At 57.6% G+C, this 25,045-nt stretch overlaps 4 protein-coding genes across 8 annotated transcripts; 2 read left to right on the top strand and 2 right to left on the bottom strand.

Annotated features, from left to right (window-relative positions):
* Window positions 1–1,468: 1,468 nt before the first annotated feature.
* On the bottom strand, window positions 1,469–13,527 carry RRP12 (ribosomal RNA processing 12 homolog). Its single transcript, XM_056494715.1, has 34 exons — window positions 13,042–13,527; window positions 11,947–12,182; window positions 11,763–11,846; window positions 11,462–11,538; window positions 11,171–11,276; window positions 10,882–10,998; window positions 10,631–10,769; window positions 10,195–10,322; window positions 9,799–9,897; window positions 9,622–9,713; window positions 9,433–9,544; window positions 9,171–9,268; window positions 8,918–9,032; window positions 8,507–8,649; window positions 8,233–8,354; window positions 8,041–8,105; window positions 7,788–7,950; window positions 7,544–7,698; window positions 7,096–7,163; window positions 6,821–6,914; window positions 6,459–6,617; window positions 6,254–6,334; window positions 6,068–6,173; window positions 5,817–5,924; window positions 5,565–5,722; window positions 5,123–5,214; window positions 4,872–5,030; window positions 4,532–4,704; window positions 4,277–4,393; window positions 3,927–3,976; window positions 3,573–3,651; window positions 2,493–2,560; window positions 2,014–2,096; window positions 1,469–1,821 (listed from the first exon to the last, which is right to left on the bottom strand). Exons 1-34 carry the CDS (start codon window positions 13,244–13,246, stop codon window positions 1,719–1,721), a joined length of 3,954 nt encoding a protein of 1,317 aa, XP_056350690.1. The 5' UTR covers window positions 13,247–13,527; the 3' UTR covers window positions 1,469–1,718.
* A 51-nt stretch (window positions 13,528–13,578) lies between these two features.
* On the top strand, window positions 13,579–16,212 carry PGAM1 (phosphoglycerate mutase 1). The gene is made up of 4 exons (XM_056494716.1): window positions 13,579–13,795; window positions 14,160–14,434; window positions 14,938–15,118; window positions 15,211–16,212. Exons 1-4 carry the CDS (start codon window positions 13,654–13,656, stop codon window positions 15,378–15,380), a joined length of 768 nt encoding a protein of 255 aa, XP_056350691.1. The 5' UTR covers window positions 13,579–13,653; the 3' UTR covers window positions 15,381–16,212.
* A 562-nt stretch (window positions 16,213–16,774) lies between these two features.
* Window positions 16,775–19,035, bottom strand: EXOSC1 (exosome component 1). Its single transcript, XM_056495321.1, has 8 exons — window positions 18,975–19,035; window positions 18,656–18,771; window positions 18,413–18,487; window positions 17,754–17,842; window positions 17,507–17,540; window positions 17,331–17,381; window positions 17,168–17,252; window positions 16,775–17,027 (listed from the first exon to the last, which is right to left on the bottom strand). Exons 1-8 carry the CDS (start codon window positions 19,003–19,005, stop codon window positions 16,921–16,923), a joined length of 588 nt encoding a protein of 195 aa, XP_056351296.1. The 5' UTR covers window positions 19,006–19,035; the 3' UTR covers window positions 16,775–16,920.
* Window positions 19,036–19,140: 105 nt separating this feature from the next.
* Window positions 19,141–25,039, top strand: ZDHHC16 (zinc finger DHHC-type palmitoyltransferase 16). Of its 5 annotated transcripts, none has more exons than XM_056494627.1 (11): window positions 19,141–19,228; window positions 21,074–21,619; window positions 21,784–21,978; window positions 22,184–22,272; window positions 22,433–22,461; window positions 22,663–22,796; window positions 23,011–23,058; window positions 23,572–23,657; window positions 23,932–24,055; window positions 24,129–24,199; window positions 24,546–25,039. In XM_056494627.1, the coding sequence occupies exons 2-11, from the start codon at window positions 21,383–21,385 to the stop codon at window positions 24,658–24,660; spliced, it is 1,128 nt and encodes a 375-aa protein (XP_056350602.1). In that variant the 5' UTR covers window positions 19,141–19,228; window positions 21,074–21,382; the 3' UTR covers window positions 24,661–25,039. The 5 variants fall into 5 exon arrangements, with proteins under 5 accessions (XP_056350602.1, XP_056350601.1, XP_056350603.1 ...); XM_056494626.1 differs by having other exon boundaries at window positions 19,174–19,228; window positions 19,909–21,619; XM_056494628.1 differs by lacking the exon at window positions 19,141–19,228 and adding an exon at window positions 19,572–19,997.
* The last annotated feature ends 6 nt before the right edge of the window (window positions 25,040–25,045 follow it).

Genomic DNA, 25,045 nt, shown 5'->3' with positions numbered 1-25,045 from the left:
TCAGGCAAATTATTTATTAGCACCATCCTCTGTGCTAATAAAACTCTTCTGTTTCATGCAGGCTTGCACTAAATTAAGCAATAACATGTAAATGAAGAACAATAGCTGGAGCTCACAAATAAATTAGCTACAGCCTTCTCCCAGGCCCTGTCTCCACGGAAAGAAGGGAAAGCAGGAAGATGGATAGCTGGGCCTAGAGCCACAGGTTACAGGTGATGGTGTCTCAGAAGGTGACTGCTGCCTGTCTCCCCGTCCTGCTCTCAGGGGAGGGGAGGGCATCTGGCCCAGGCTGCAGGCAGCAGAGGAATATGGGTGTAACTACTGGCCACGAGGTGCTGCTGGAGAAGCCTGTCCTGTAGGCTAGGCTGTGAGCTCCCTTCTGGAAGGAAAAGCAGCAGCACCCAAACATGGTCCTGGGGCTCCAGGGTCCCACTGAGAGCCCTGGGTAGCAAAGCAAAAAGCGAACAGCACTCCTGACAAGGCAGGACCAGTATCAGTACAAGAGCTCCTCATCCATCCCAGGTTTTTAAAGGGATCTTGGAGGAAAAAAAAAAAAAAAGCATAAGAAAGCCACAAAACTGGATTTGCAGCCTCCAGAAAGAAACCTGCAGTAAGAGGCTGAACAAGCACAATCCCTTTAGCTTATTAGAGAACTAAGAAGCGTTGCAATTCCAGCATGTAAGCTGCCACAATAGAAATTACAAAGGGCTGAAGGCTTTTAAATATGGAAGAGGAAAGGAAAGCCAGCTACATTCACCAACACGTGTTCTTTGCAGGGTGAGCAATGGGACTGTAACCACTACCCTCAGCCCCACTCTCTTCAGCACACTGGCCAAACACCATCTTTTGCACCCATCATAGAAGTAGCTGGGCAAAACCTGATGCTCAGGCCAATGTGACAGGACTGAGCAGCTAAAAAGGTTCAGGATTCCTCATGCTGCTCAGGTCTAGCTGGCAGGAGGTGGCCAGAGAAAGCGGTTCTCTCAGCTCTCAAAGGAAAGAGAAATGGCAAGGCACAGATGTTTGCTGTAGCAGTTTTCCAGACAGTTTGAAGAAATTTGCAGCAAACAGCTCCTGCCCTGCAATCAGGCATGGCTGATATGGAGAAAGTGTCCAGTGGCCAAATGGCAGACACTTTCAGCATGGCACAGATTCCCTGGCCATGGTCTTGGGCAGAAGAGCCTGCCAAGCAGTTAGTTAAAGAAAGCTGGTTGTAAGGACTACATCCTCTCTGGCTTTGTTCTACGGCCAGCTCCATGCCTCAGCCCTACTGGATATGTGCCCCACTGCTACTTCTGGCAGCCTTCAAGCAAGCCCAATGTGGGAGAAAGAGCTCTGGCTCCAGGTCCAGGCTGATGCTGGTATGAGCCCTGGGGGATGCAGCCTGCAGCAGAAGGACCCGCTGCACATGGACAGGAGGCACAGCAGTGATGCAAGATCTGAAGGGAAGGAGAGAAGGAATCCGGGCTGGGTAAGAACAGAGAGTATTTATCAATACAGAGAATTCTTTACATATTACTTGCTCTCACACACGCTCACCCTTGCCTGTACCAGGCAACCCAGCACCTTTCTCCAGGCACGGAAGGGCCATCAGTCCATAATACATCAAAGTGGCTCCCAGGGAGTCTCAAACAAACGGAGGTCACCTTCGAGAGGACACCCAGCTGTTCCACTAACACGATGCTGTTCCTTGGGCAGGGGCAGGTTCCTGAGTGTCCTCAGGAGCGCTGGGCCTTCAGACGGTTCCTGCGGCCGGCCTTGGCCCCGCGCTGCGCTCCCCTCATCAGCCCCTTGAACTGGCCCTGCATCTTCGCCCGCTTCCTGCAGGGAGCAAGGAGCAGGAAACTGGTTTGGTGCAGGCACTGGCCATGCCTAATGCATGGGGATGCTGCTCCAGACTCCGCAAGGAGTGGCACAGCAGATGACAGGGAGCTCCCAAACCCACCAAAAAACCCTAACAAAAATCAGAATCAAACCTGTTCCCACCCCTGTGCCCTTCCTAGTTAGCCTCACCTTCTGTTGAGTTTAGCTCTGTTCAGGGGGATGTAGGCATAGGGGTCGAGCTGGCCCTTCTTCTTCACATCACCTTTACCTTTCTGTGGAAGACAGTGACATGGGAGAAGATGCAGCACCAGGGAGGACCCATGCATCCCACTCCAGTGCAATCCTGCCACCCGGCTATCCCAAAGACTGTGTTTCAGTGGGGTGCCAGCTGAGCACACTGCCCTGGGAGCTGATTTCCCACCAACAGGATGCTACAGACACCTGCTTCGAGCAGTGAGCAGGAACTCTCCACGGCAAGGGTAGGACAGGAACTTTGAGATGGGCTGGCACTGCTCAGAGATACTCAGTGTTGTCAACTCCTCTTGGAGCAGAGATCCCCTCCAACCTTGGTGCTACTGGACCAGACTCCCAATATAAATGATGCTTCCTGCCCCAGCAAAGTCCAAGCATCCCCACACACAAACCCTGCAACCCCATGAGTCCCTCACCTTCGATCTATACTCTGCACCAAAGGCTGGCTCCTTCTTCAGTGGCCGATGGATCCCAGAGCCTCCAGCTGGAAAAGAGAATGTGTGTTGAAAGGTGGTCTTTGGCCTCCCCCTGCTCAGTTCGAGGCTGTGGAAGCTGTTCCTGTTTTTGTCTCCAGCTCTTGGTGTCAGGACAGCAGAGTGGTGGCCATTTCCCACAAGTTAAATCTCTTGAGAGATGTATAGAGAACTGTCTGAAATTAATGGAGGCAAATGCACATGGGGAGGAATAACCCCAGGCACTAGTTCAGACTGGGGGCCAACCTGCTGGAAATCAGCTCTGCAGAGAAGGACCTGGGCATCTTGGTGGAAAACAAGTTGTTCATGAGCCAGCAGTGCCCTTGTGGCCAAGAAGGCCAATAGTGTCCTGGGGTGCATTAGGAAGAGCATTGGCAGCAGGTCAAGGAAAGGGATCCTGCCCCTCTAACTCAGTCCTAGTGAAGATGCACCTGGAATGTTGTGTCCAGTTCTGGGCTCCTCAGTACAAGAGACACATGGAGCTCATGGAGCTGGTCCAGTGAATGATTAAGCGACTGGAGCATCTCTCTTATGAGGAAAGGCTGTGACCTGGGCCTGTTCAGCCTGGAAAGGAGGCACCTAAAAGGGGACCTCATTAATGTCTGTAAGTATCTGAAGTGAGGGTGTCAAGAGGATGGCACCAGACTCTGCTCAGTGCTTTTGGGCAACAGGACATGAGGCACTGGCAGAAACTGATGCACAGGAAGTTCCACCTGAGCATGAGAAGAATTTCTTTGCTGTGTGGGTGACTGTGGACTGGAACAGACTGCCCAGAGAGGCATTCTGGAGTCTCCTACAATGGAGATATTCAGGAACCATCTGCATGCAATCATGTGCCATGTGCTCTGGGATGACACTGTTTGAGCAGGGAGCTTGGACCAGATGACACACTGGTCCCTTCCAATATGACCCAGCCTGTGATCCTGTGAACTTTGCTTCAGCTGCGCTGCAGCAGCACAGCAAGATGGGTACATGGCTCTGGCCCTCTGGGGAGCCCCAGACTGGGACAGGCAGAGGGCTTACCTTTATACTGAGAATAGGTTCCAGCCTCAGCTTCCTCATCATCTGGATCCTCTCTGAACTGACGCTTCCGACTCTTCTTCTGCAGAAAAAAGCAGCAGGAACCCTGCAACTGATTTGTCCTTACAGTTCTGCCCTCCAATCAACTCCCAACCTCCTGTTTCCTCCCATGGGCACCCAGAGACTTTCCAGACAGCACATCCCTATCCCAGACAACTTCCTGCACCCTCCAAGCAGCTGGCAATTGCCTGGTGTCCTCACTGGCCTCTTGGGCAGAGCTGCAGCTGCTATGGCACAGTGGTTTAGCAAGGATGAGTTCCCCCAGCATCTCCTCAGGACCATGAGCCCCATACTCACAGTGTGGAGCCCCACATCTTGCAGCACATCTGCCATCTCCTTGTCTGCTCCTGTGGTACAGAGTAAGAAGGTCAGTGTGTGATGAGGGCATGGAAGAGTCCTGGTACTGTGCTAGCCCCTGGAGGGGGTTGCAGCAGCAGGGTGCCTCTGCTGAACCTGCACCCTTCTGATGATATAGGTGACTGCTTCCCCTGAGCAGCCACCCAGAAGAGAGCCACTGGGTGTGACAAGGCCATACTAATTCCTGCCACTTCCACCCACATCCTTCCAAGATCCCACATGCAGGTGGCAGGATGGAAACCAGAGACCCCAAGCAAGTCTAGAGTGGCCACTGTCAGCCCAGGTAGTACCTTTGTCTTCATCATCATCCAGCTCCTCTTCCTCTTCATGGATGATCAGGCGTCCATCCTCAGACATCTGGAAATCATGGCTCACTCCTCTAGACCGCTTGGGGCCTGGTTTTGTGGCTGCTCACAGAGAAATGGGTCAGGGCCTGAAGAAGGATCCAACTCCGGGGGCAGCTGTAATCCCAGGGCCCCTGTGCATTGCATCAGCCCCTGCCCCATCCGTCCCACCCTAGCCTCATCTGAAGCTCCACTCCTTACCCAGCACCCGCTGGGACACATTGGGGTCCAGGAAGTTGAGGGGCTCATCATCTTCCCCTTCCTTGAGCCATGCCTGGCCCTTCTGCCGTGCTTGCTTCCTCCACTCCTTGCTCCGATGCCGTTCCTCCTCTTCCTCCTCCTCATCCTCTGAGTCAGCCAGGATCTCCTCCATACTGGTCAAAAGACGAAAAGGATGATGGAAAATGGAGTAAGCAGCCTGCCCCACAATGCAGAGCAGCCCTGGAGATGTCTCCAGCATCTCTAGAAGCACCAGCTGAGCAGATCTAGTGCCAAGCCCCCTGTGGGGGCGGCTCCTTCTTCCCCCTGAGCCTGTCTTCACCTGTCTCCTCTGGGCTGTGGTGGCGGTGCCTCCTCCTCATCCATATCCGCAGCCGCCTTCTTCAGGGCACGCTGCTTGCGGCTCCGGGATTCCGCCTTGCGGATGTTCACCAGCACCTTATGGTACTCAGCTGGCAGCAGCCCCTTCACCAGCTCAAAGCTGAGGAAACATGCAGAGAGCAGTCAGCACCCACCTTCTCCTGCACTGCTTCCCAGAGAGCTCCCTCGCCACCTGAGGAGACCCTGGCTTACCCAAACTTGCGGATGAACTTGATGAAGAGGTTTCGCAGCTTCATACGGAAGTGGCGTCTCATGTCATCTGAAAGGTTCCCCACAGCCTCCAGCTGTCAGGACAGAGACTCTCAAGACCAAAGCACTCCTGCCTTGGGGACCCAGCCTCCCAACCTTTATCTGCATGGCCACCTTGTTCACCCTGCTGCCATCTCTCCATGCCTGCCCCATAGTAAGTCCATGGGGAGGTCTCCATGCTTGGCAGTGCTAGTTCATGGGGCTTTCCTGGCACATCTATGCCAGGATTCAGGAGAAGGGCCTCCTCACTGCTGTCTCAGCCACTGAGATCAATGTTGTTTCCTTGGCTCCCAGGCAGAGTGCAGCTGGAGATGCTCCTGTCTGCCCAAGGCAGACACAACTCTGCCCCACCACCCTTCTCAAGGCACCCTGTGCATGATCTCACCATGGTCTGGACATGCTTGGCCAGGAGCTTGGTGTCCACCAGGAGCAGTGTGACCTTCAGGAATCCCAGGGCTGCCTTGACCACATCCCGAGTGCGGGAGGCCAGCAACAGGCAGATGTTCTGCAGGAGCTGCTCCACCACGCTGAACTCCAGGTGATCTGCAACCATGGTGGGACTCAGCCACAGATGACTTCCTCTAGCACCCACCTTGGCCAAAGGGCTTTGCCTCGTCCCCCCAGCCCTCCTGCTCACCTTTGAACTCAAAGAACAGGCGAGTCAGTGCCAGCACGGTGCAGCTGATCATGGTGACTGAGCCAGTGAGCCCCACGTAGATCAGGAGCAGGAACCGCTGCATAGCCTCTGCAAGAGGGGGATGACTCAGGCCCCGACTCGCTCTGTGTCCAGCAGCATCCCTGGACCGTTTCAGCAGAATGCTGGACATGGGTCTGGCCTCCCTGGGGCCAGACTGGCCATGGGGCTGAGCAAGTAGAACAGAATCTCACCTTCAGGGGTGGGTCCAAAGCGGATGAAAGCATGCCCCATCTCCACCAGCAGCATGAAGGCGTTCTTGCGGGCCCCCACTGACACCTCCTTGGTGCATAGGATGACCTGGAGGAACACAGGAATCTCACCACTGCTGCCACTACCACAGGCAGAACCGGCCAGTTCCTCCCAGGGACCATGCTTACCTCTGGGACCAGGGCAGTGACAAAAGGCTCGTGCTCTGCAGAAAGCTGCTTCACAATGTGGAACAGGCATTTCAGTCGGGGCTGGGGAAAGAAACATACCAGCACTGGAACACGCAGAGACACATACCTGGTTACCCCTGCTGCCCACCCCATCCCTTCCCTTCCAGCAATGGCTGATCACCACCACCACAGCTCTTGCTCTCACCCTCTTGGCCGGGGATGCTGCGCTCTTGAGTGTGTCCAGCAGTGCTGCCTGCAGGTCCTGGAGGTGGGAGTGGACAAAGGCTTGGCAGGGAGCGTGGGGAGCAGCACACACCTCCTCCAGCACACGGTACGCCTTCTTCTGCATGCTGTGCTCTTTGCTCTGCAGGGACAGACAATATGCTCCCACTGTCAAGGCAGCCCCTCACCACGATGTCTAGAGTGGCACCAGCACCCCAGAACACCCAGCAGAGACCTATCCCCTATGGCAGCTACTCAGTCCCTAGAATGTGGGTCCAAGCTGGCAGCAAGCAGAAGGTGCCCCACTGCAGCCCCTGCACCACTCAGGACTGGGGACCAACTCACCTGGAGGGAAGGCTGGATGGTACAGTACAGGGAGTCCAGAGACTGCTCATCAGCATAGGGTGCCATTGCCACTATCAGGTCCAGGATGGAGAGTCTGCAGCAGAGGACACACAGCTGCAGCTGTTAATTGTGGCATCATTTCACAAGCTGAGACACCAGCTGTGAGTCACATCAAGTGCACAATGGTGGCGAAGCCCACACAGACAACGCCCTAGTGCTGCTGACCAGGAACACATCAGGAATTTTACCCATTAGCACCAGTTCCCATGTGTTACCTGGTGAACTCGGAACTCTCAGGACTCATCAGCTTTGCACTGGCTTTCTCCAGGAATCCACACACCATCTGCAGGGGAGGCACAGTGAGCAGGATCAGAACTGATTGAAACAAGTGCTTTTGCAAGAGTTTCCAATCCACCTGGCAAACAACTTGCTACAGGACTTTGTGGAGACCAGAAGCACCAGTAAGTCCAAAAAAGACCTGGACAAATTCACAAAGAGCTTGTGCATGATAGGCCAGATGTGACTGCAAGACTGAGAAATCCCAGACTGTGGGCCAGAAAGGTTTCCCTGCCCATGAGGGAAGGAAAAGCTGCTCTCTGGTCAGAGGTCTTCTCCTTGTCTTCTTCAATCAGGACTACACCAAAGCCCCATCAGACTGGGTCTGGCTGGGAGATGCTAGCTCGAGCCAGGACAGCCTGCCCCAGTGCCCCACAGGCCCCTCACCTGAGGATCCGTGATGGTCAGGTAAGCACGGACAGTGTCCAGCACAGAGCGGCGCTGAGCACTTGTGCCCCCATCCTCCTCAGGCTGGCTGTACACGTTAAACAGGATGGGCAGGAAATTTTTGGCAAAGCGACCCACTTCTGCCTGCTCCGCATCTAGGGAAAGAATGACAGGGGGCTGCAGGTCAGCATTTCCCCTCCCACAGGTGACAGGAGCCCACCACAAGGATCTGTTTCCCCCCAACCTGTCTGGCAGCCTTTGTGGATGAGGGTGCGCAAAGCCTGGCACACAGTGGGGCGCAGATCCGGGCGCTCACTGATGGCCATGCCCAGGGTGCGGGCCAGCCCCTTGAAGGCCCCCAGCACATCTGTGGGATGGGTGCAGAAGCCAGGCAGCAGAGTCCAGACCTGGAAGGCAAAGGGAGGAGGCCACAGTCTTTGCCTAAGTCACTGCTACCAGGGGTACACTATGGCAGACTCCCAGGCACTCCTTGTTACCTGCCACTGCAGCGTGTCATAGATCTTGGCCTCCACACTCTTCCCAGCCTGGGTAAACTCCAATGCTGCAGAAGAGAAAGAGGAGATGAGCGGAGCAGATGTTGCAAAGCCTTGCTCCACCCCAGAGCAGAGAAGGGAGGTCCCACAGAACACCCTGGACTGCTGAGACCCCCAGCATGCTGTTCTCCTCACCTCTGCTTTTCAGAGCGGCTGCCAAAGGCAAGAAGTAACTGGTGAAGAAGCCGAGCCGCGCACCCTGCACATTGTCCCGCAGCACGGGCAGGAGCCAGCTGCGGGGGAAATCCAGAGTCTCCCTGGGGAGGAAAGGCATGGGTCAGGAGGGTGTGGGGCACTGGAGCATCAGCCCCCAGGCACAGGTAGGCTTAGCAGCCATACCTGCAGCACAGCATGCAGACTGACTGGGAACGTAACAGCTGCAGAGCTGCTACCCCATGACTGTACTCACTCCTTGCCATTGATCTCCAGGGGCACAGTTTCCAGTACTACCTCGGGACCCATGGTGCTCACAGCAGCCCCCACTGCCTGGTCCACTTCAGCCGTGTAGGGAAAGTGTGGGGAGAGACGCAGGTCACACAAGGACTGGAGACACTGCAGGGACAGAGCAGGACAGTCACAGAAGAATCGAGTGTGCAAGTCTGACACATATAACTCTGCCCACTCAGGGAGGCCAGCTGCCCTGCATGTCCCTGTGCAGAGTGTCCCTGAGCTGTGCACACTCTGGTCATACACAGACAACAAAGCAGAGCAAACAGCATGGTCCTGGTCCACAGCTGGAGGAGACAACACAGCCCAGACAGCAGCGCAGCCACCCCACCAGCACCTGTGGATGAATCTGTGCCTTCCCAGCCTGGCTCACCTTCCTCATGATGGGATGGCATTGCTTCCCACATGTCTCAAAGAAGATCTCCAAAACTCGCAGAACTTGATCCCACGCTGCATGGAAACGGTATGTCAGCCCTTCCTCCACTGATCTGGGCAGCAGAAAGAAGATGGTCACACCAGCAGTATTCAGGGTGCCCACCAGGCCTGCCAGATCTCATTGCTGACTGGGTAGAGGCTGATCAATGTCAGCCAGACCCATGGGGCCAGCTCCTCCCACTGCTCCTCACCTGAACATCTTGCACAGGTAGGCAGCAGGGGCTGGGGCAGATGCAGACACAGTGCTGATGTCCTCCATGTAGGGAGCAATGCACTCACTCAGGAGAGTCTGCAATGACGATCAGGAAAAATGAGACAGCTGTTGGACCACAGAACCCCAGCTCCATAGGCACAAGAGGGGCATACCACTCCCTGGCAATCCCCAAGCCCCATGGCAGAGCTCCCCACAAGGCCCAGAGCATCCAAGTGGGGAGAAGTGTCTGGGTGCAGTACCTCCAGGGTCTGTGCTGCTGCTGACACCACCTGGGAGTGTGGGGAGAGGAAGCAGTTCATGGCAGCAGAGAAGAGCCGAGGCAGGTGAGCCCAGCACAGGTCCTTCTGCAGCCTGGAGAGGAAAGTAAGGCCAGATTAGAGACCAAGCAGCCACCTCCCCCCTTGCCCAGCCACGGCCCCTGTCTGCACCTGCCCAGGTTGATGTGTGCCCGCTCCATGGTGGACAACCAGGTCAGCAGTGGCTGCAGGTCACTCGTGCTGGGCACATAGTCGTAGAGAGCCTGCAGAAGCAGAAGGTTGGGTAGGTGGGTGAGTGCTGTGCAAATGCCAGCTCTGTCCCTCCCCACACTGGTACCCCACACTCACAGTAATGATCTGGGCATTGAGCTCAGCTGGCAGGCAGGCCACACTGGTCTGGGCACTGAAGAGGCTGTGGAAAGCTTGCATGGCACATGCTGTCACCAACTGTAAAAAGGACATGTAAAAATGGTGTCAGGAGAGGGAGCTCTGCTTTGAACTCACTGTCCCCCGACCCCAAAGCAGGCTCTACCCTGGAAAACCCAGCACTGTTGCAACTATGCCCCATCTGTATAGCCTCCCTTTTCCACAGCAATCAGGCCAGCACGTTGTCCTGGACTCTTCTCTATTTGCATTCTTCATTTCCAAGTTCCCATTTAATAGCTGAGAGAATTTGATCCCTTTCAGAGTGCAGCCCATGGAGAAAGGGTCTGCCCTTGTCATCTCTGGAGCATGAACACTCACCACATGGCTGAGGGTCATGACTCGGAGCAAGGTCTCACAGCAGGTCTTCACCACAGCTGCAGGGAAGCAGGGCAGCACATCCCGCAGCAGGGCAAGGACATGCAGGGTGGTGGTGGCCTCCTTGGCACCTACAAGAGCAGAGCAACCTCTGAGCCTATGGAACACCACAGCAAACCCTGCCCAAGGCAAAGCCCCCATAACAGCAGTGGGGCTGACCCACAGAATCAGGGTGAACACTCCCCTAACTTCTGGGAACAAAAAGCAATGGAATGGCTGAGAAGGCTTCAAAACACCACAGGTGTCCCAAAGATACCTCATACCCTCCCCAGCAACCCAGTGTTCTGTAACCTCCCCTCTTCTCTCCAAGTCCTTATTCTCCCACAGTGGCAGAGTCCCCCACACTCAGCTACAGACCCCATGCTCCAGTACCCCACACCTCCAGCTTTTTCAATCTCCTGCACACAGAACTTGGCGGTGGAGGGTGCTGCAGGGTGATGGTCAGGGGCGGCATCGCCAAACATGAACTCACTGCCCCTCAGGACAGAGCACACGCCATACTGCGCTGCTTTCCGCACCTGGGGGAAGAAGAACCCAGATGAGCAGAAACTACAGACCCGGGGTACAGCCATCCCCAGAAACAAACCCCAAAAGAAGCACCATCTCCTGCCAGAAGCACTGGGCTCTCACCTTGGGTTTGGTATGAACACAAAAGCTCAGCAAGCCATGATAGACCTGCAGGGTGATGGGATAGCTCCAGGCTGCCAAATCTTGCTTCCGTAGTAGTGTGGCCAGGCAAGAGAGGACCTATGACAAGGGAGCAGCAGGGGCATTAGCATCACCCCACAGAGACATCTCCCTTTTACTGCAAGGGCCTCAGGCTGAGCACCCAGCACCACCCTACAGCAGCAGCCTTGACCCCAGCACTCAGCAGACCCTGAGCAGAGCTGACATGGCTGGCTGCCTCTTGGCTACTCACCCATCGCAGGGCAGAAGTGGAACTGCTGCAGGCCTGTGAGGACACGATATTCATGAAGGCTTTTGAAGCATCTGAGAACTTTTTAATAAGAACAGGACTCGGGACCCTGCCAGGAGAAGGGGGTATATCAGTGGAATGAGGAGTAGATAGCTGGTAGCAGTCACAAAGGGGACTGCATCACCAGCTCACCCCAGCTGGGTATCTTCCCCAGCCTGGGGAGAGTGGACAGCACCAATCCCTTTTCCATGATGGGGTCTGGTAGCTCTCCCCACTTCTCTGCCAACCACTCACCGCTTTAGGACAAGGTTAAGCAGGTAGGCAACAGCAGACAGTGACTCGGGGGACTCCACCGCCTCCAGCGTGGTCATCTGGGAACAGAAGGTGGCTAAGTGATGGGGCACAGGGGCTCACACCAGGCAGCCTTTCCCCAACCCTAGGGGAGGGGAGAAAAGAAACCAGGAGCAGCCCAACAGCATCTCTGCTGAACAAAGACACTCAGGCTACAAGCACAGCACCTTTCTCTATCCCTCCTCCGAGCCCAATCACACAGCAGCAGCTTCTCTCATGCCTCTTCCACAAAATCAGCACTCACCAGTGCAGCAAAGTATTCTGTCTCGCTCTCCTTGCCCCCCTGGGAGCGGATCACCTCTGTCACAGCCGCCAGCACGGCACAGATCTGTGAGCAACCAGCAAAGCAGGTCAGCATCTCTATGCCTCACAGCCAGGGGGCTATCTCCATCAGACACCCCCTTGCCCAGCCCTGCTCCCATCCATACCTCTTTGTGAGCAGCAGAGTTGGATTCCCAGAAGCGCTGCACCTTGCTGAAGGTGATGTTGGTGCAGTCGCTCAGCCCGCTCAGGAAGGTGCCAGAGGACTTCTCTGTGGCAGCCTCTTCAGCACTGTCCTGCTCCATACGGAACTGAGCACTGTCACTCGCCCTCTCCAGGCGCAGGGACCCCGACTGCAGCTCATTGTGCAGCTTCACCGCATCCACCGTCAAGTTACTTTTCTCTGCGGGGGTGAGAGATGTGTAAAAACTGAGAAGTCACACTGCTCCACCATTCATCCTGAAATTCTCCATCCCCACCCACCCAGACCGGCTTGGCTGGAGCTCACATCCAGCATGTGGAATACAGGTGCTGCTTCACCCCAATAGGCAAATGAACATGAATAACTGCAAAGAGCTCCTCATTCCTGTGCAAAGAAACCAGAGCACAGTCCAGTCATCTCTGATGGAAGAGAGCATCACGCCCACACAAACCTGGGCCGGTGTGCCAAAGCTTTAACACTGAGGTGCTTCTTGTACTCTGTCCTATTTATCATCTACTACCTGAAGCCCTAGTAACCAGGCAGCCAAAACAGATGCTGTATGTCCCTCTGAGTCCCAGACACCAGCCTGCAGCCAGCATCTGCAGGAGAAAGATCTCCTTGGCCAGCAGCAGCCAGTACTCGCGCAGTGCCTGGCACACTTGGGTTTACCCTTCCCATCGTGTGGCCGGTTGAATGTTAGTTTATCACGTTTCTCACCACACCAGACACCACAGCAGCACTTAGAAGTATTGCTATGAGCTTTGTGGAGTCTTGCAGGGTGACAGGCACTGCAGTATGTGGTGCCCCATTCTTCTTTTAAGGCCCAGTGTCACGATGAGCTTAACTCGTTACGCCGTGGCCTCAGCTGTCCTCCCAGTTTACTGCCTCCACTTACCCCGGAACTGCCAGCGGCTCTAGTCTCCCTCCTGCCCCAGTCCCAGCTCTTGGAGGACCCTAAGGTTCGCCCCGCACCCTCCGCAGCCCTGCACCCTCCGGGCAGCGCTGGGCACAGGGCAGGAGCTGCTCGCCCTGGCGCCCCACCGCCCGGCCCTGGCCTTACCCGCCGGCCGGCTGCAGAAGCGGCTGCGGGCAGCCAGACGATGCTGACGGGTCTCGGGATTAGAGTCGCTGCTGTGGCCCTTCCGCCAGCGCTTCAGCTTGGCCGCGGCCCCCGAGCGGAGCCTCCCGCTCCGCGCCATGCTGGACCCGGCTCCACGTGCGGCCGCGCCCACCGCCCCATTTCCGCTTCCGGCGCCAGCCGCCATCTTGAGTGAGGGCAGCCAGCAGGGCAGGCTGCGTCCCGGCCGACAAGCGGTGTCGGGGAAGCTCAGCGAGGTCGTGCGCAATTAGGGCCCGAAGGGCGCAGCAAGAGCCCACCAGATATTCCCCTTGCCCAGACCAAGCCTGTAGCCACAGACGAGGAATCACGCGTTACGTATTACTGCGTTCGTGACGTCACGGTGACGCCACGCCCTGAAGGTCGCGCCGCCCTTCGCGGCCGCGCCATGTGGTACGTGCGCCTCCGCCTGGCGCGCGCTCGGCGCATGCGCTCCCCCCCACCGGCGGCGCGCGGGACGGGGCGGGGCCGAGCGGGGGCGTTAGTCGCGCGCGGCAGCGGCGTGAGCAGTAGCGCGCGCCGGTCCCTCAGCCCGCCCCGGTCCCTCAGCCCGCCATGGCCGCCGCGTACCGGCTCGTCCTCGTCCGCCACGGCGAGAGCGCCTGGAACCTCGAGAACCGCTTCAGCGGGTGGTACGACGCCGACCTCAGCCCCGCCGGGCAGCAAGAGGCGCGGCGCGGTGGCGAGGCCCTCCGAGGTACCGGTGCACGAGGGAGGGAGTTTCAGCCAGGAGGGGGGTCGCGGGGGGCGGGGGGGAAGGGATGCGGCCTAGTGCGGCCACGTCGAGCCTAACGGGTGCTGGTCTGGAGCTCTCCGATGCCGGGCGAAGGCCTCCAGTGCCAGGTTGGGGTTCAGTGCTGCTGGGAGGGTCGTAATTTATCGCAGCACGTTGGTTCTCCGGTACCGGTCGCGTCCTGGCCGCCGCCGCTTTCTGTAAGGACGAGGACGCGACCGGTACCGGTGCGGTGAGGCCGCCGCCCTTGGCCTTTCACCGGTTGCATAAGGCCCGTCACTCACCTTCCTGGTCTTCTCCCGCCTCCCCCTTTTCCCGTATTTTTTAGATGCCGGCTATGAGTTCGACATCTGCTTCACCTCGGTACAAAAACGGGCGATCCGTACTCTCTGGACCGTTCTGGATGCCATTGATCAGATGTGGTTACCCGTTATCCGGACCTGGCGCCTAAACGAGAGGCACTATGGGGCTCTCACGGGTTTGAACAAGGCTGAGACAGCAGCGAAGCACGGTGAGGAACAGGTCAAGATCTGGAGGCGCTCCTATGATATCCCTCCGCCTCCCATGCAGTCTGACCACCCCTTCTACAGCACTATTGCAAAGGTATGACCCATTGCTCTTTGACTGCCTTGCTTAAGAATCTCTTAAAAGTCACCTGCAGTGTGGCTTGGCTTCCTCTATAAAGTCTACCGTGTCTCTGTTCTGTTATACGGGGCTATTGCGCATGGTGCTGGTAGATTTTATGCTGAGTTTATCCTGCTTCTTCCATGTGGAGTTGAACCCCTGGGTATTGCACAGACAGATCCAAAGCAGAGGGCACAATATCTCTGTTAATCATTAGTGCCATGACCTATTCATGGATGTTTGATCTGGTTTCTTTGCCTGGATAGGCAATGTATGACTTTTCTCAGGAGGGCTCATGGCCCTGACTGTGGTTCATTGCAGCCCCAAACCTCAAAAGCACTTCCTTGCTTCCAAACCTGGCTTTGCTTACAGGTAGTGGGTCCTCAGGTAGAGAATTTGGGGGAGGGACAAAATCTTGCCACCATCTTCCCACCCTGGATGGGGAGCACTGGGCTGCTGTGTGAGTGTGGTCGTTCTCCCAGGATCGCCGCTATGCCGACCTGACAGAGGACCAGCTGCCGACATGTGAGAGCTTGAAGGACACCATTGCCCGGGCTCTGCCTTTCTGGAATGAGGAAATCGTCCCACAGATCAAAGAGGGCAAACGAGTCCTTATTGCTGCTCACGGCAATAGCCTACGTGGGATTGTTAAGCACCTGGAAGGTAGGTCACCCCTGCAGGGTCCCCAGGGACCCTCTCCTTCCCCACTGGCACTGTGGGAAGGTCCAAGAGTGACAGCACTGCTGTGTTTGCAGGCATGTCAGAAGCGGCCATCATGGAGCTGAACCTGCCCACTGGCATCCCCATTGTCTACGAGCTGGACAAGAACCTGAAACCTGTCAAGCCCATGCAGTTCCTGGGGGATGAGGAGACCGTGCGCAAGGCCATGGAGGCCGTTGCTGCTCAGGGCAAGGCCAAGAAGTGAGGGCAGGCGGCAGACCAGCACGTAGTAGATCCCCCTGCCGTCCCCCACCCCTCTGTTCACACCCCCACAGTTGTAGGAACTTGGAGCTGTGGAGCTGGAGCCGCTCCCCACGGTTAGGCCCATTCCCTCAGACTAGGCTCCCCTCTGCAGATAGCCTGGGGGCCCCGGGGCAAGGGCTGGACATGGAGTTCTGGTGTGAAGGGGAGCCCTGGCTCTGCCAGGCAGCAACTGCACACCTGTTCACGTTGTGATCCCAACCCTAGGACCCTGTCTGCAGAGGGGCAGGCCAAGCAATCCCTTGCCATGCCAGGCTCCTCCTTTGCTTTGCGTCCCTGGCAACTCTCATCACCCGTTTACTGTAGTTCTGTCACTTGATTTAGTCCTCCTGGGAGCAGTGAGGCAAGTGCAGTGCAGGCAGCAACCAAGGTGGGTACCCCATTCTCTCAGGGGTGCGTTTCACAGTGACTGGGATGCCACTGGAAGGGTTGTGTTTTGGTGCACGTGGTACAGCACCCCAGGGTGGTACTCAAACCTCTGGGCCCAACTCTGCCAGCCCCTGCTTTAACTATACTGCCTTCAGACAAGGGCGAGGGAGGGAGCCTGTTGCCTGGAGGTCTGTGTCTGCCACATGATTCCCCCAGCTGATGCCCATGCTCATCCTGCTGGCGAAGCAGGTGCTGTTGTGTCCCATCCCTCACGTGTGTGTACGTGGCCTGTCACCGTGGCCTCCTCTCTGCCGGTGTTGTGAGCCTGGGCTTGCACAGGGTCAGTGTAACTGTCCAACCATAGCAGCTGTCTTGTTCCAGTTCAATAAAGGAGTAATGCGCAATAAGGAGGTGTCTGTGTGTCTCTGGGCCGTGTGGGGCTCCCTGCTGCCAGCGTGGGCGCAAGGCAGCAGTCACTACTGGGCACAGATAGTGCAGAAGCTGTGCCAGGCTCAAGGAGCAAAGCTCAGCTCTGCAATCCCTGCCAGAGAGGGCAACACCCTGCCATGCTGTGGCTTTTGGGCTCTGCATGTGCCACACCCTCATCCCAAAGGCACCACATCGTGTGTGTGTGGCCCGAGGAGATGGTTATGTCCCCAGGCTGTTCTTTGCCACAGCCCACACTGATAAGTGGTGTGTGCTGATAGGCTGTGCTCTCTCTAGGCTTGACTGTGATGTGGGGAAACCAACCTGGGGAGGTGACTGCCCAGCACAGCCGCAGCCTGGGGCTCTGTGCTGCTGGCCTCACTGCAGCAAAGTCACTCCATCACTCCCCTTCACCAGCACTTGAAATACATTCCTTCTGCCCCTCATGCTGTGGAAGCTATTCCCTCACCTGCTGTACTGCAGGAGCCAGACCAGAGTGCCATAGCAGCCCTGGCTCCCCCACTGACTGTAAAGAACAAAGCATAGAGCTCTCAAAAAATATTTATTATTCACAAGTAGCAAACCTGTCCTGCCAGTGGAGGCCTGGCTGAACCTGTGAAGGGGGTGTGAGTCCAGGGGCTGCTCTGGCTCCACAAGCCCCAGTCCTGCAGCCCCCTGTCCTACAGCTGTTATGTCTGCAGGAACTGGGGCTGCACTCGGGCCACCTTACGGAACTCCTTGGTGTGTGTCCGTGGGCACTGCATCTCACACCAGCTGATGGGCACCATCTGCACTCCTGCAGACACAGTATGTCAGGGCTGCTCCTTCCCAAACTTGCATTCCTCAGTGTGGAGAGGGAAGCATCTGCATCAGCTGCCCCTCAGGCAGGGATAGAACTGTTCCAGCCCAGACCCTGTCTCTGTCTCCTGTCCCTACCTGCCTCACTGCGTGCCACCACCACACCCAGCTCATTCTCTGCTGTGCTCAGCAAGTAGTTGGACTGTGCATCCCCCAGGGAGATCTGGTTGGACAGGAGTTAAAGGAAAGACTTCCACAAGGGAGCTCGTGCCAACCCACTATCCCTGAGGCGAAAGGATACCACTTTGGCCAGGACAATGTCACTGGGGCGGAAACTCTTGTACACTTCTACCTGCACAGGAGAGAGAAGGCAATGCCACACAGCGCCAGGGCGCTGTCAGTGGGGGGGACAGGGCCCCCACCAGCAGAAACTGGGGATGACGGGTGTAGAACAGTTACTGGCAGTAGCTCACTGACCTTATCCTTCTCCGTGGCTCGGATATCTTCTCTCCTGAAAAAGGAGATTAAGGGATCTGAGTGCCAAAGAGCAAAGACAACTCAACAGCCTGTGACAGAAGCTGCCCCAGCCTCCCTGGGTGCTCGCCAGGACCTGCTGGACACCAGCCCAGTGCTCAGGGCAGAGCTCCAGCTCAGGGCAGCCAGCTGCACTGCCCACAACAGCCTTCCTCCCCTGAAGGGTGGGAGATCCTAACCTTTTCCCTACCGTATGGTGCCTCGGAAGGTGGATTTCAGCGGCGTGGAGCCAACATATAAGATGTGCACCTTGGCAAAGCGAGAGTTAATACTGCAGACCTGCATGTAGGAAAAGGGGAATCAGTGCTCCAGGCAGGGAAAGGGCAGAGAGCAGGCAAGGCTGCATGGGGAGCTCAGGTCTCACTTGGCCTCCTCCTCCCTGTGACCAAGCAATGGTGGGACACCTGGCAGCAAGTCAGGCGAGAAAGATTATACTTGCGCAATTCGAGGCACCAGAATAAGGCTGAGACCTGCAGTGATCTCAGTCCCTCTCCCTCCATCAGGAATGTAAGGAAACTAATCCCTGGTCTGTGCCATCTTTTCTCCAAGCTCCTCGAAGCATTGACCTGCACGCTCCCTGCCCCAGAAAGAGTTATGGAAAGAGAGCAAAGAAAATCCTCTCCTCAAGCCCACCTAAGTCTCAGGGCAGGTGTCCTTCATGTCAATACCCACTTTCTTTGTGAGCAAGGGACTCAAGGGAGCCCCTGCCCTGGTGGGAGTTGTACAGAGGGAACTAAGAAGCCCAGGGACTCCTCACCCCACCCTATCCGTGTGAAGGAACAAAGCTCAGTATGAGACGGAGAGAGTCGAAGCCGTGCAGTTTGTCAACGCAGCACTCCAACGCCCCACCTTGCAGGTGACCACAGCCCCCACGTTGGGCAGGAGCTGGGACTCGCTGTCTCTCACCACCGACACCACGGGCAGCTGCAGGGCAAGACACGAGGGTCAGCACAGGGCTCGTTCACAGCATCACCAGCCAAACCCCATCGGAGTCCAATTCCCCGTCGCAGCCCAGTCTCCGGGGAGGCTGTGCAGCCTGGGCGCACGCCGCTCAGCCCTGGGGAGGGGCAGCCGTGCCGCGGCCGCGCTCACCTCGTTGTCCTCATTTTTCCTCTCCAGGCAGCCAGCTAGCGAGGAGAAGATGAAGCCATGACGAGTGTAGGTCCCACTACCAGCCGTGGCCTCCTCCGTGCTGCACAGGCGCTCACCTGCGACACAGGGACTCAGGGGCTGCCGGGGCATCCCGCTCCGGGCACAGCGCTCGCTTCCAGCCGGCCCAGGGCGGGGCATCCCCGGAGCAAGCCCCTCCACACTGCTTCGCCCCGTACTCCTCTGCTAGGCCACCGCGTCCTGTTTCCAGGCAGTGGCAGCCCCGGTCCCAGGAGCCCGGACCGCCCCGGGCCGCACTCACCAGGGACGCAGTAGCGTGCGGGAGGCGCCATGCTCGCTGCCGACAAGGCGTCACCAGAAAGCCCTCACCCTATTGGTTCCAGGCGCCAATGCTGCGCTGTAAGCGTCGCGGCTATTGGTTCTGTCCTACCTGCCGTGAGGCCTGCTGGGGGCTGTAGTCCAGTGGCGGCAGACGGTGCTCCCGGCATGCCGTGCGCGGGCGCTGCCCGTGGGCCGGCGGGGCCCGGGCATGGAGGCGGCGGGCGGCGGGCCCAGGTCGGCGGCGCCGGGCGGGGGAATCAGGGCCTTGCGAGAGGGTGTGGGCTTGTAGGGGTTGTGGCTGCCGTGGGGCTGGGCGGCGATATAGAGGCGCTCTGGGGTGGGGAGTCTGGGGGCCCGGAGGTGATGGGAATGGTTCGTGTGCTGTGGGGCAGGAGATGATTGTGTGAGCCGGGAGGCAGTGGGGCTCTGTCGGCTTGGGGATGCACTTGTCGCCCTGGGGATGGGAGGCAGGGGGGGAATGCTGCTGGTCTGGGGAGGGTCGGGATGCTGCAGGGAGGACAGGGAGAGCCGGCTTTACTGGCTGGGTGCGGTGGGGGTGTTGGCGTGGGCAGCCTTTGAGGATGGGGCTGAATGCTGGAAAGTGTCTTGGCGCTGTGGAGCTGGGTGCTGCTGAACCGGGGAGCCACTGGAGGGTGCCACAGGGCTGGTGCCTGGTTGCCTGGACCTGGTGAGGGAAGGCCTCGTCTTTGCCTGGGGTGGGGCCAAATCCAAGGTTCCCCACCCGTCGGCTGCGATGTTGCCAGTGCTCTTGTCTGTGCTGGTGGGCTCGGTGTCCCTCCGGGATGTGGGGACGGCCGTGGCAGGGCGAGGGCTGGATCCCAGTGCCTGGCTGGGCAGGAGAAAGTTGCATGGCTCTGCTGGAGCCTCATCTGTGGTTGTGCTGCTGTCGTCAGGCAGGTGCCTGGGGACAGTGGATCTTGCTCTGGAGCAGGCTGCCTGCCTCTCCTGTGGCTTCCCTTGCCAACAGCTGCCGCTATTGTAGGTAAGGAATCTTCTCCGGGGGCAGGAAGGTACTGTGTCTTTGGAGAAAAGGGCTGATCTCAACACTTGCTTCTAGCTGCAGTGTTTTGTTTTTTACCACACTAACATCACAGGGATGTGTGCCACCCAAAGGCTGCATGGCAGGAAGTTATTGCTCCACTTTGCACCTGCTGAGTTTCAAGGAAAAGTTCTTGGCAAGCCAAAGAGGAAATGTGGAGAAGAGGGTGATGCAAGCATTTACATATCCTACCTCTCCTCAGGGTATAGAAAGTCTGGGCAGGAGCCATGCCTGTGACCTGGAATGGGCTGCTGGGTCTGGGGTCCACATATTCAGCAGATCCCAACCTTGGGGTCAATCCCATGTACCTCAGGCAGGGTGGAGGATAGCCCTCGCTCCTTTGGGCAGCCCATCTGGATGCTGCAGCTTCTGCCCTCATCCTCCCTGCTGCTCCCTAGAGGGTGTGTTGGTGGGCACAGCAGCACAGAGGGATGAATCCTACGGGAGGGCCTCTGAGCTCTGGCACTAGTACCTGGCACCAGACCAAGGCAAGTGCTTGGCCCAGGTTCAGAACGTGCCTTGGCAGGACCCTGGGGCAGCCTCGCTGCTTAATATTGATGGGTATTGCCCTGGGGGCCCCAGCCCTGCAGATCGTTTTCCCATTCGCTGGGCCAGATCGGGTTCCTCATTACTCCCAGCAAAGCCCTCAAACAGGACAAGGGGCTCAGCAGGCAGGGGAGCACTGGCCCGGAGCTGTCCCTGGGCCTCTCATTTGCTGGTGTGTGGCAGTGTTCAAGGATCCAGGTGAGGAGAAGGAGGAAGTGTTGGGACTCTTGGAATGAGGCTATGAGGTTGTGAGGGTGGCCTCTGCAACTCTATCCAGGAGTTGAAGTGAAGTAGCATCCTACATTTTGGGGTTAAGGAGGGATTAGGGGAGGAGAGGTAATCCCATACTGGTTCCTCCGCATGTTCCTTGTGTGGATTCCCATTTCTGAAGATGTTGGGAAGGGCTGAAATCATCCATGGAAATGGCCCAGCATCCTGGATGCTCATGCCTTCTCTTGTTTCTTCTGAGTCAGACTCTCCGTGTCGCTCCCCCGGCCCCCTCCCCGCTGGGAAAGACGAGATGGGACCAGAGGGCACCTGAGCCCAGATGCTGAGGGGCCTGTGCCCCCTGCTCCAGGCAAAGAGATATCCCAGCGACAGCAGCCCCTCAGCCTGCAGGAGCCTGGGCTCAGCTTCTCCAGCTCAGCATCCTTGTCAGTGCAGGGAGCTGCACTACCGGCATCAGCGCGTCAGGGAGGGGAAGCCCTTCCCCAGGGACGGCCAGGCGGCAGGGTGCCCTGCCCACGCCGAGCTCCTGTCCCCCCAGGCGTGGTGCGGCAGGGATGAGGAGCCGGCAGCGGATGTTTGCCGCGGTGATGCGCCTGCTCCTCAAGTGCCTGCGGCTGGGGCGGCGGCGGCGGTTCAGGCTGGTGCGGCAGGTGGAGCAGCTGTGGCACTACGGGCACCTCTGCCTCCGCTCCCTGCTCTACAACTCCTTCACCAACGGCGATGTGGTGCTTGACTCTCTCTTCGAGCCTGTCTACTGGCTGGTGGACCACGTCACCCGGTGGTTTGGTGTGGTGAGTCCTCCTCGCTGGGGCAACGGGCTCAGGGCTGCCTGGGAGCTGGGACCTCAGTGTGTAGTTCACATTGGTTTCCTCTGACTCTGTCCTGCCCCTGCCTCTCCCCAGGCAGCAAGGAGCAGGCGCTGCCCACTCCAGTGACCCAGGCCTGTTTCCTGTAGGTGTTTGTGGCACTGGTAATTGGGCTGACGAGCTCTATTGTCGCCATTGTGTACATCTGCCTGCTGCCCCTCATCCTGCAGACCTACACACCTGCCTGGATATGCTGGCACCTCACCTATGGACACTGGAACCTCATAATGATTGTCTTCCACTACTACATGGCTATCACCACTTCACCTGGGCACCCACCACAGGTGAGGCACCAAGCAGCAGCACAACTTCTCCCAGCTGGCCACTGGGGACCAGCTACAGATGGTCATTGGGAACAGCCTGATGATGTTGCAGGATGCCTCTGCACTGGGGAAGTTAGACTGGGCAGGCAGCAGGGTGGCACAGGGGAGAGCAGAAGTGTGAAATGCAGGGTTTAAGGTGCGCAAATCTCTTCTGACCTGTGCACAGGCCAAGAACGAACTCACTGGTGTGTCCATCTGCAGGAAATGCATTGCCCCTAAGCCAGCTCGCACCCACCACTGCAGCATCTGCAACAGGTAGGGCACTCCTCACCCCCTGCCCCAGTGTGAGATGGGCCCTTCTCTGCTACCTCCTTGCCCTGTCACTTGTAGCCTGCAGGGCTGGGGGGTGCCTGTCTCCTCCCAAACACACCACTTGCACTGGGTTTGACACTGGCACTGGTCTCCTCTCCCCCAGGTGTGTGCTGAAGATGGACCACCACTGCCGTATCCTTCTGCAGTACTAACTGGTGACACATTCCTGGGGGGAACCAGTCCTGCTTCCCCCTTCTCTCCCAGTCCCTTCTCTCGAGGAGACAGCCAGCATAGGAATGGGTGATGGGAGCAGGGCCCAGAACCACCCTGGTCCCTGGGTTGGGCTTGGACCTGTGGTCTGTCACAGTTACGTACCTTTAACCCCAGAGGCAGCCTGGCTAAACAACTGTGTGGGACACTACAACCACCGCTACTTCTTCTCCTTCTGCTTGTTCATGACCATGGGCTGCATTTACTGCAGCATCAGCGGCTGGGAGATGTTTCGCGATGCCTACGCAGCCATTGAGGTGAGTGGCCTCTTCTGCCATGTGCCAAGACTGCCTGGCTTCCCCAGACTGAACTTGCAGAGCAAGGCTGGGCCAGGCCTGGCCATGTAGTGACTTTGCCTCCTCTCTTCCTCCTCCTTGTGAGCTGTTCTGGTCCTGTGGGGGTGTGAGGGGAAGGGTCCGTGCCCCGCTCCTCTGAGACACATAACTGGTGCCCTGTTTTCCGTCCCCCTAGAAAATGAAACTGCTTGAGAAGGAGAGACTGCAGGTGGCTGCCAACCAGGTGGGACATCCCTGCCCCCCAGCTGCTCCAGGCAGTGTGGAGCAGAGCTGCCACATCAGAACCAGCTCCCATCTTCGTCTCACGTGTCAGAGACCGGGGGCTGGTCAGGCAGCTCTGCTACAGACAGTGCCTCCAGCAGCTTGGGGTCTGCCTCTGTGCACCCAGCTTCCAAGGGGCTTGGGCTGGTGACAGCTTCTTGGCATGTGCTGTTCATGCCATAGTCTCCTGGTAAGCTGCAGCACTGCATATGCATCTCACCCTGACCAGTCCCATGGCTGCTCCCTGACCCCTTACCTCCAGCCCACTGTTTCTCATGCCTGTGCCCACTTTGGGTGTCTGTCTGTCTCATGGCTGTCTTGGGCTGCCTCCCCCTCACCCTGGCTGTTGCATTAGTTCCAGCTGCAAGCCTTTCTTGCTGTTCAAGCTCTGCAGCAGGGAGGGGTGCAGCAATCCCTGTCTGGCTTCAAGCTGTAAAGCAGTTTGGGTAATCTTCCCCATCTGGTCCTTTTTCAGACATACTACCAGACCCCACCACCCACCTTCTCCTTCCGCCAGCGAGCTTTCCACAAGAGCGTGGTCTACCTCTGGGTCCTGTGCAGGTGAGGGGGCCCTGGGGCTGGGGAAAACAGACTGAAGCCTGTGACATTACTCGCCCTTTAACTGCCTGTAGCTGGGCTTGCTCACACTAGTGCAGATGTTGCTGCCCTGCCAGTCTTTGGGTCATAAGAGGAGAGATTTTGCCTCTGTCACAGGAGATTAGACAAGCCGACCCACTTACGCAGCTGTGGGTGCGGGGAGGCAGCCTCAGCCTCAGCAGCTGCGGCACCAGGGAAGGAAGGCCTGGTTCCACCTGCTGTCCCTTGTCATACCTAGCTCGGTTGCACTGGCCCTGGGTGCCCTCACGCTGTGGCACGCTGCCCTCATTACCCGCGGGGAAACGAGCATCGAACGGCACATCAACAGAAAGGAGAGGCAGAGACTGCAGAAGAAAGGCAAGGTGAGCATAGCCCAGAGCACGGGGGCTGGCTGGGGTAGAGCCAGATGTGACGTGCCTCTTCCCTGTCGTGCAGGTCTTCAGGAACCCCTACAGTTACGGCAGCTGGGATAATTGGAAGGTGTTCCTGGGTGTGGATGTGCCAAGGTAAAATCCTGGGGAAGCCCCTGCCTGAGAAGGTGGCCGCTCAACAGCTCTTGGGGTTGTGGGGATAACAGGCTTTCCCTGGGTTGCTCGGGGAAAGGATGACAGTGAACACTGATCCCACACTCTGCACTGTACTGGGCTTTGTAAGGCATGGAAGATCTGGAAAGATCATTAGCTTTGTGCTTTTGGAGCCCTGTCTGGTGACAAGGTGGCCTGCCCAGCACCCCTTTGCCAGGAGAATCTCAGCTGAGGAGCTCAAGCCATTATGGCAGCTCAGGATATGGTTCCTCAGAGCTGAGAAGCACCAAGACTTCACCTTTTGGCTGTGGCCTCACTTTCCCCACAGGCACTGGCTCACCCGTGTCCTGCTGCCCTCTCCTCACCTGCCCCACGGGACAGGCCTGAGCTGGGACCTGCCTCCCTGTGTGACGGAGCAACATGCACCACTGCTGGCAATCTAAGGCCCTGTGCTCTGGACATCCCTTCCCACAGGAGAGTGCACAGAGGACCCGCTCCACTACAACAGCTTCCTTTGGCCAAAGTGCCTGGCAGGAGGCTGGCACATATCACTGACTGGAGCCAGAGCCATGGGAAGCTCTATGGACTGTGTTGGTGCCTGGACACCTGCCCTCTTGGCTCTTGGTAGCTGCAGGCAGCCCAGGGGCAAGGTGGCAGAGCTGCTGCTCCAGCTGATGGTGCTGCCCTCATTAGCACAGGTATGGGCTAGCAGTGGCCCAGCTCAGCTATCTGAAGGGCTGAGCACAGAGGATTGCAGCCCCATCCCCCAAGTGTTCCCCAGGGAGTCTTTTTAAGACTATCTACTAAATACTGTTTTTTTTTTTTAAG

Source organism: Oenanthe melanoleuca, chromosome 6, assembly GCF_029582105.1.
Source record: "Oenanthe melanoleuca isolate GR-GAL-2019-014 chromosome 6, OMel1.0, whole genome shotgun sequence".
NCBI classification, from domain to species: domain Eukaryota; kingdom Metazoa; phylum Chordata; class Aves; order Passeriformes; family Muscicapidae; genus Oenanthe; species Oenanthe melanoleuca.
This window is presented reverse-complemented; position numbering and strand designations above follow the sequence as displayed.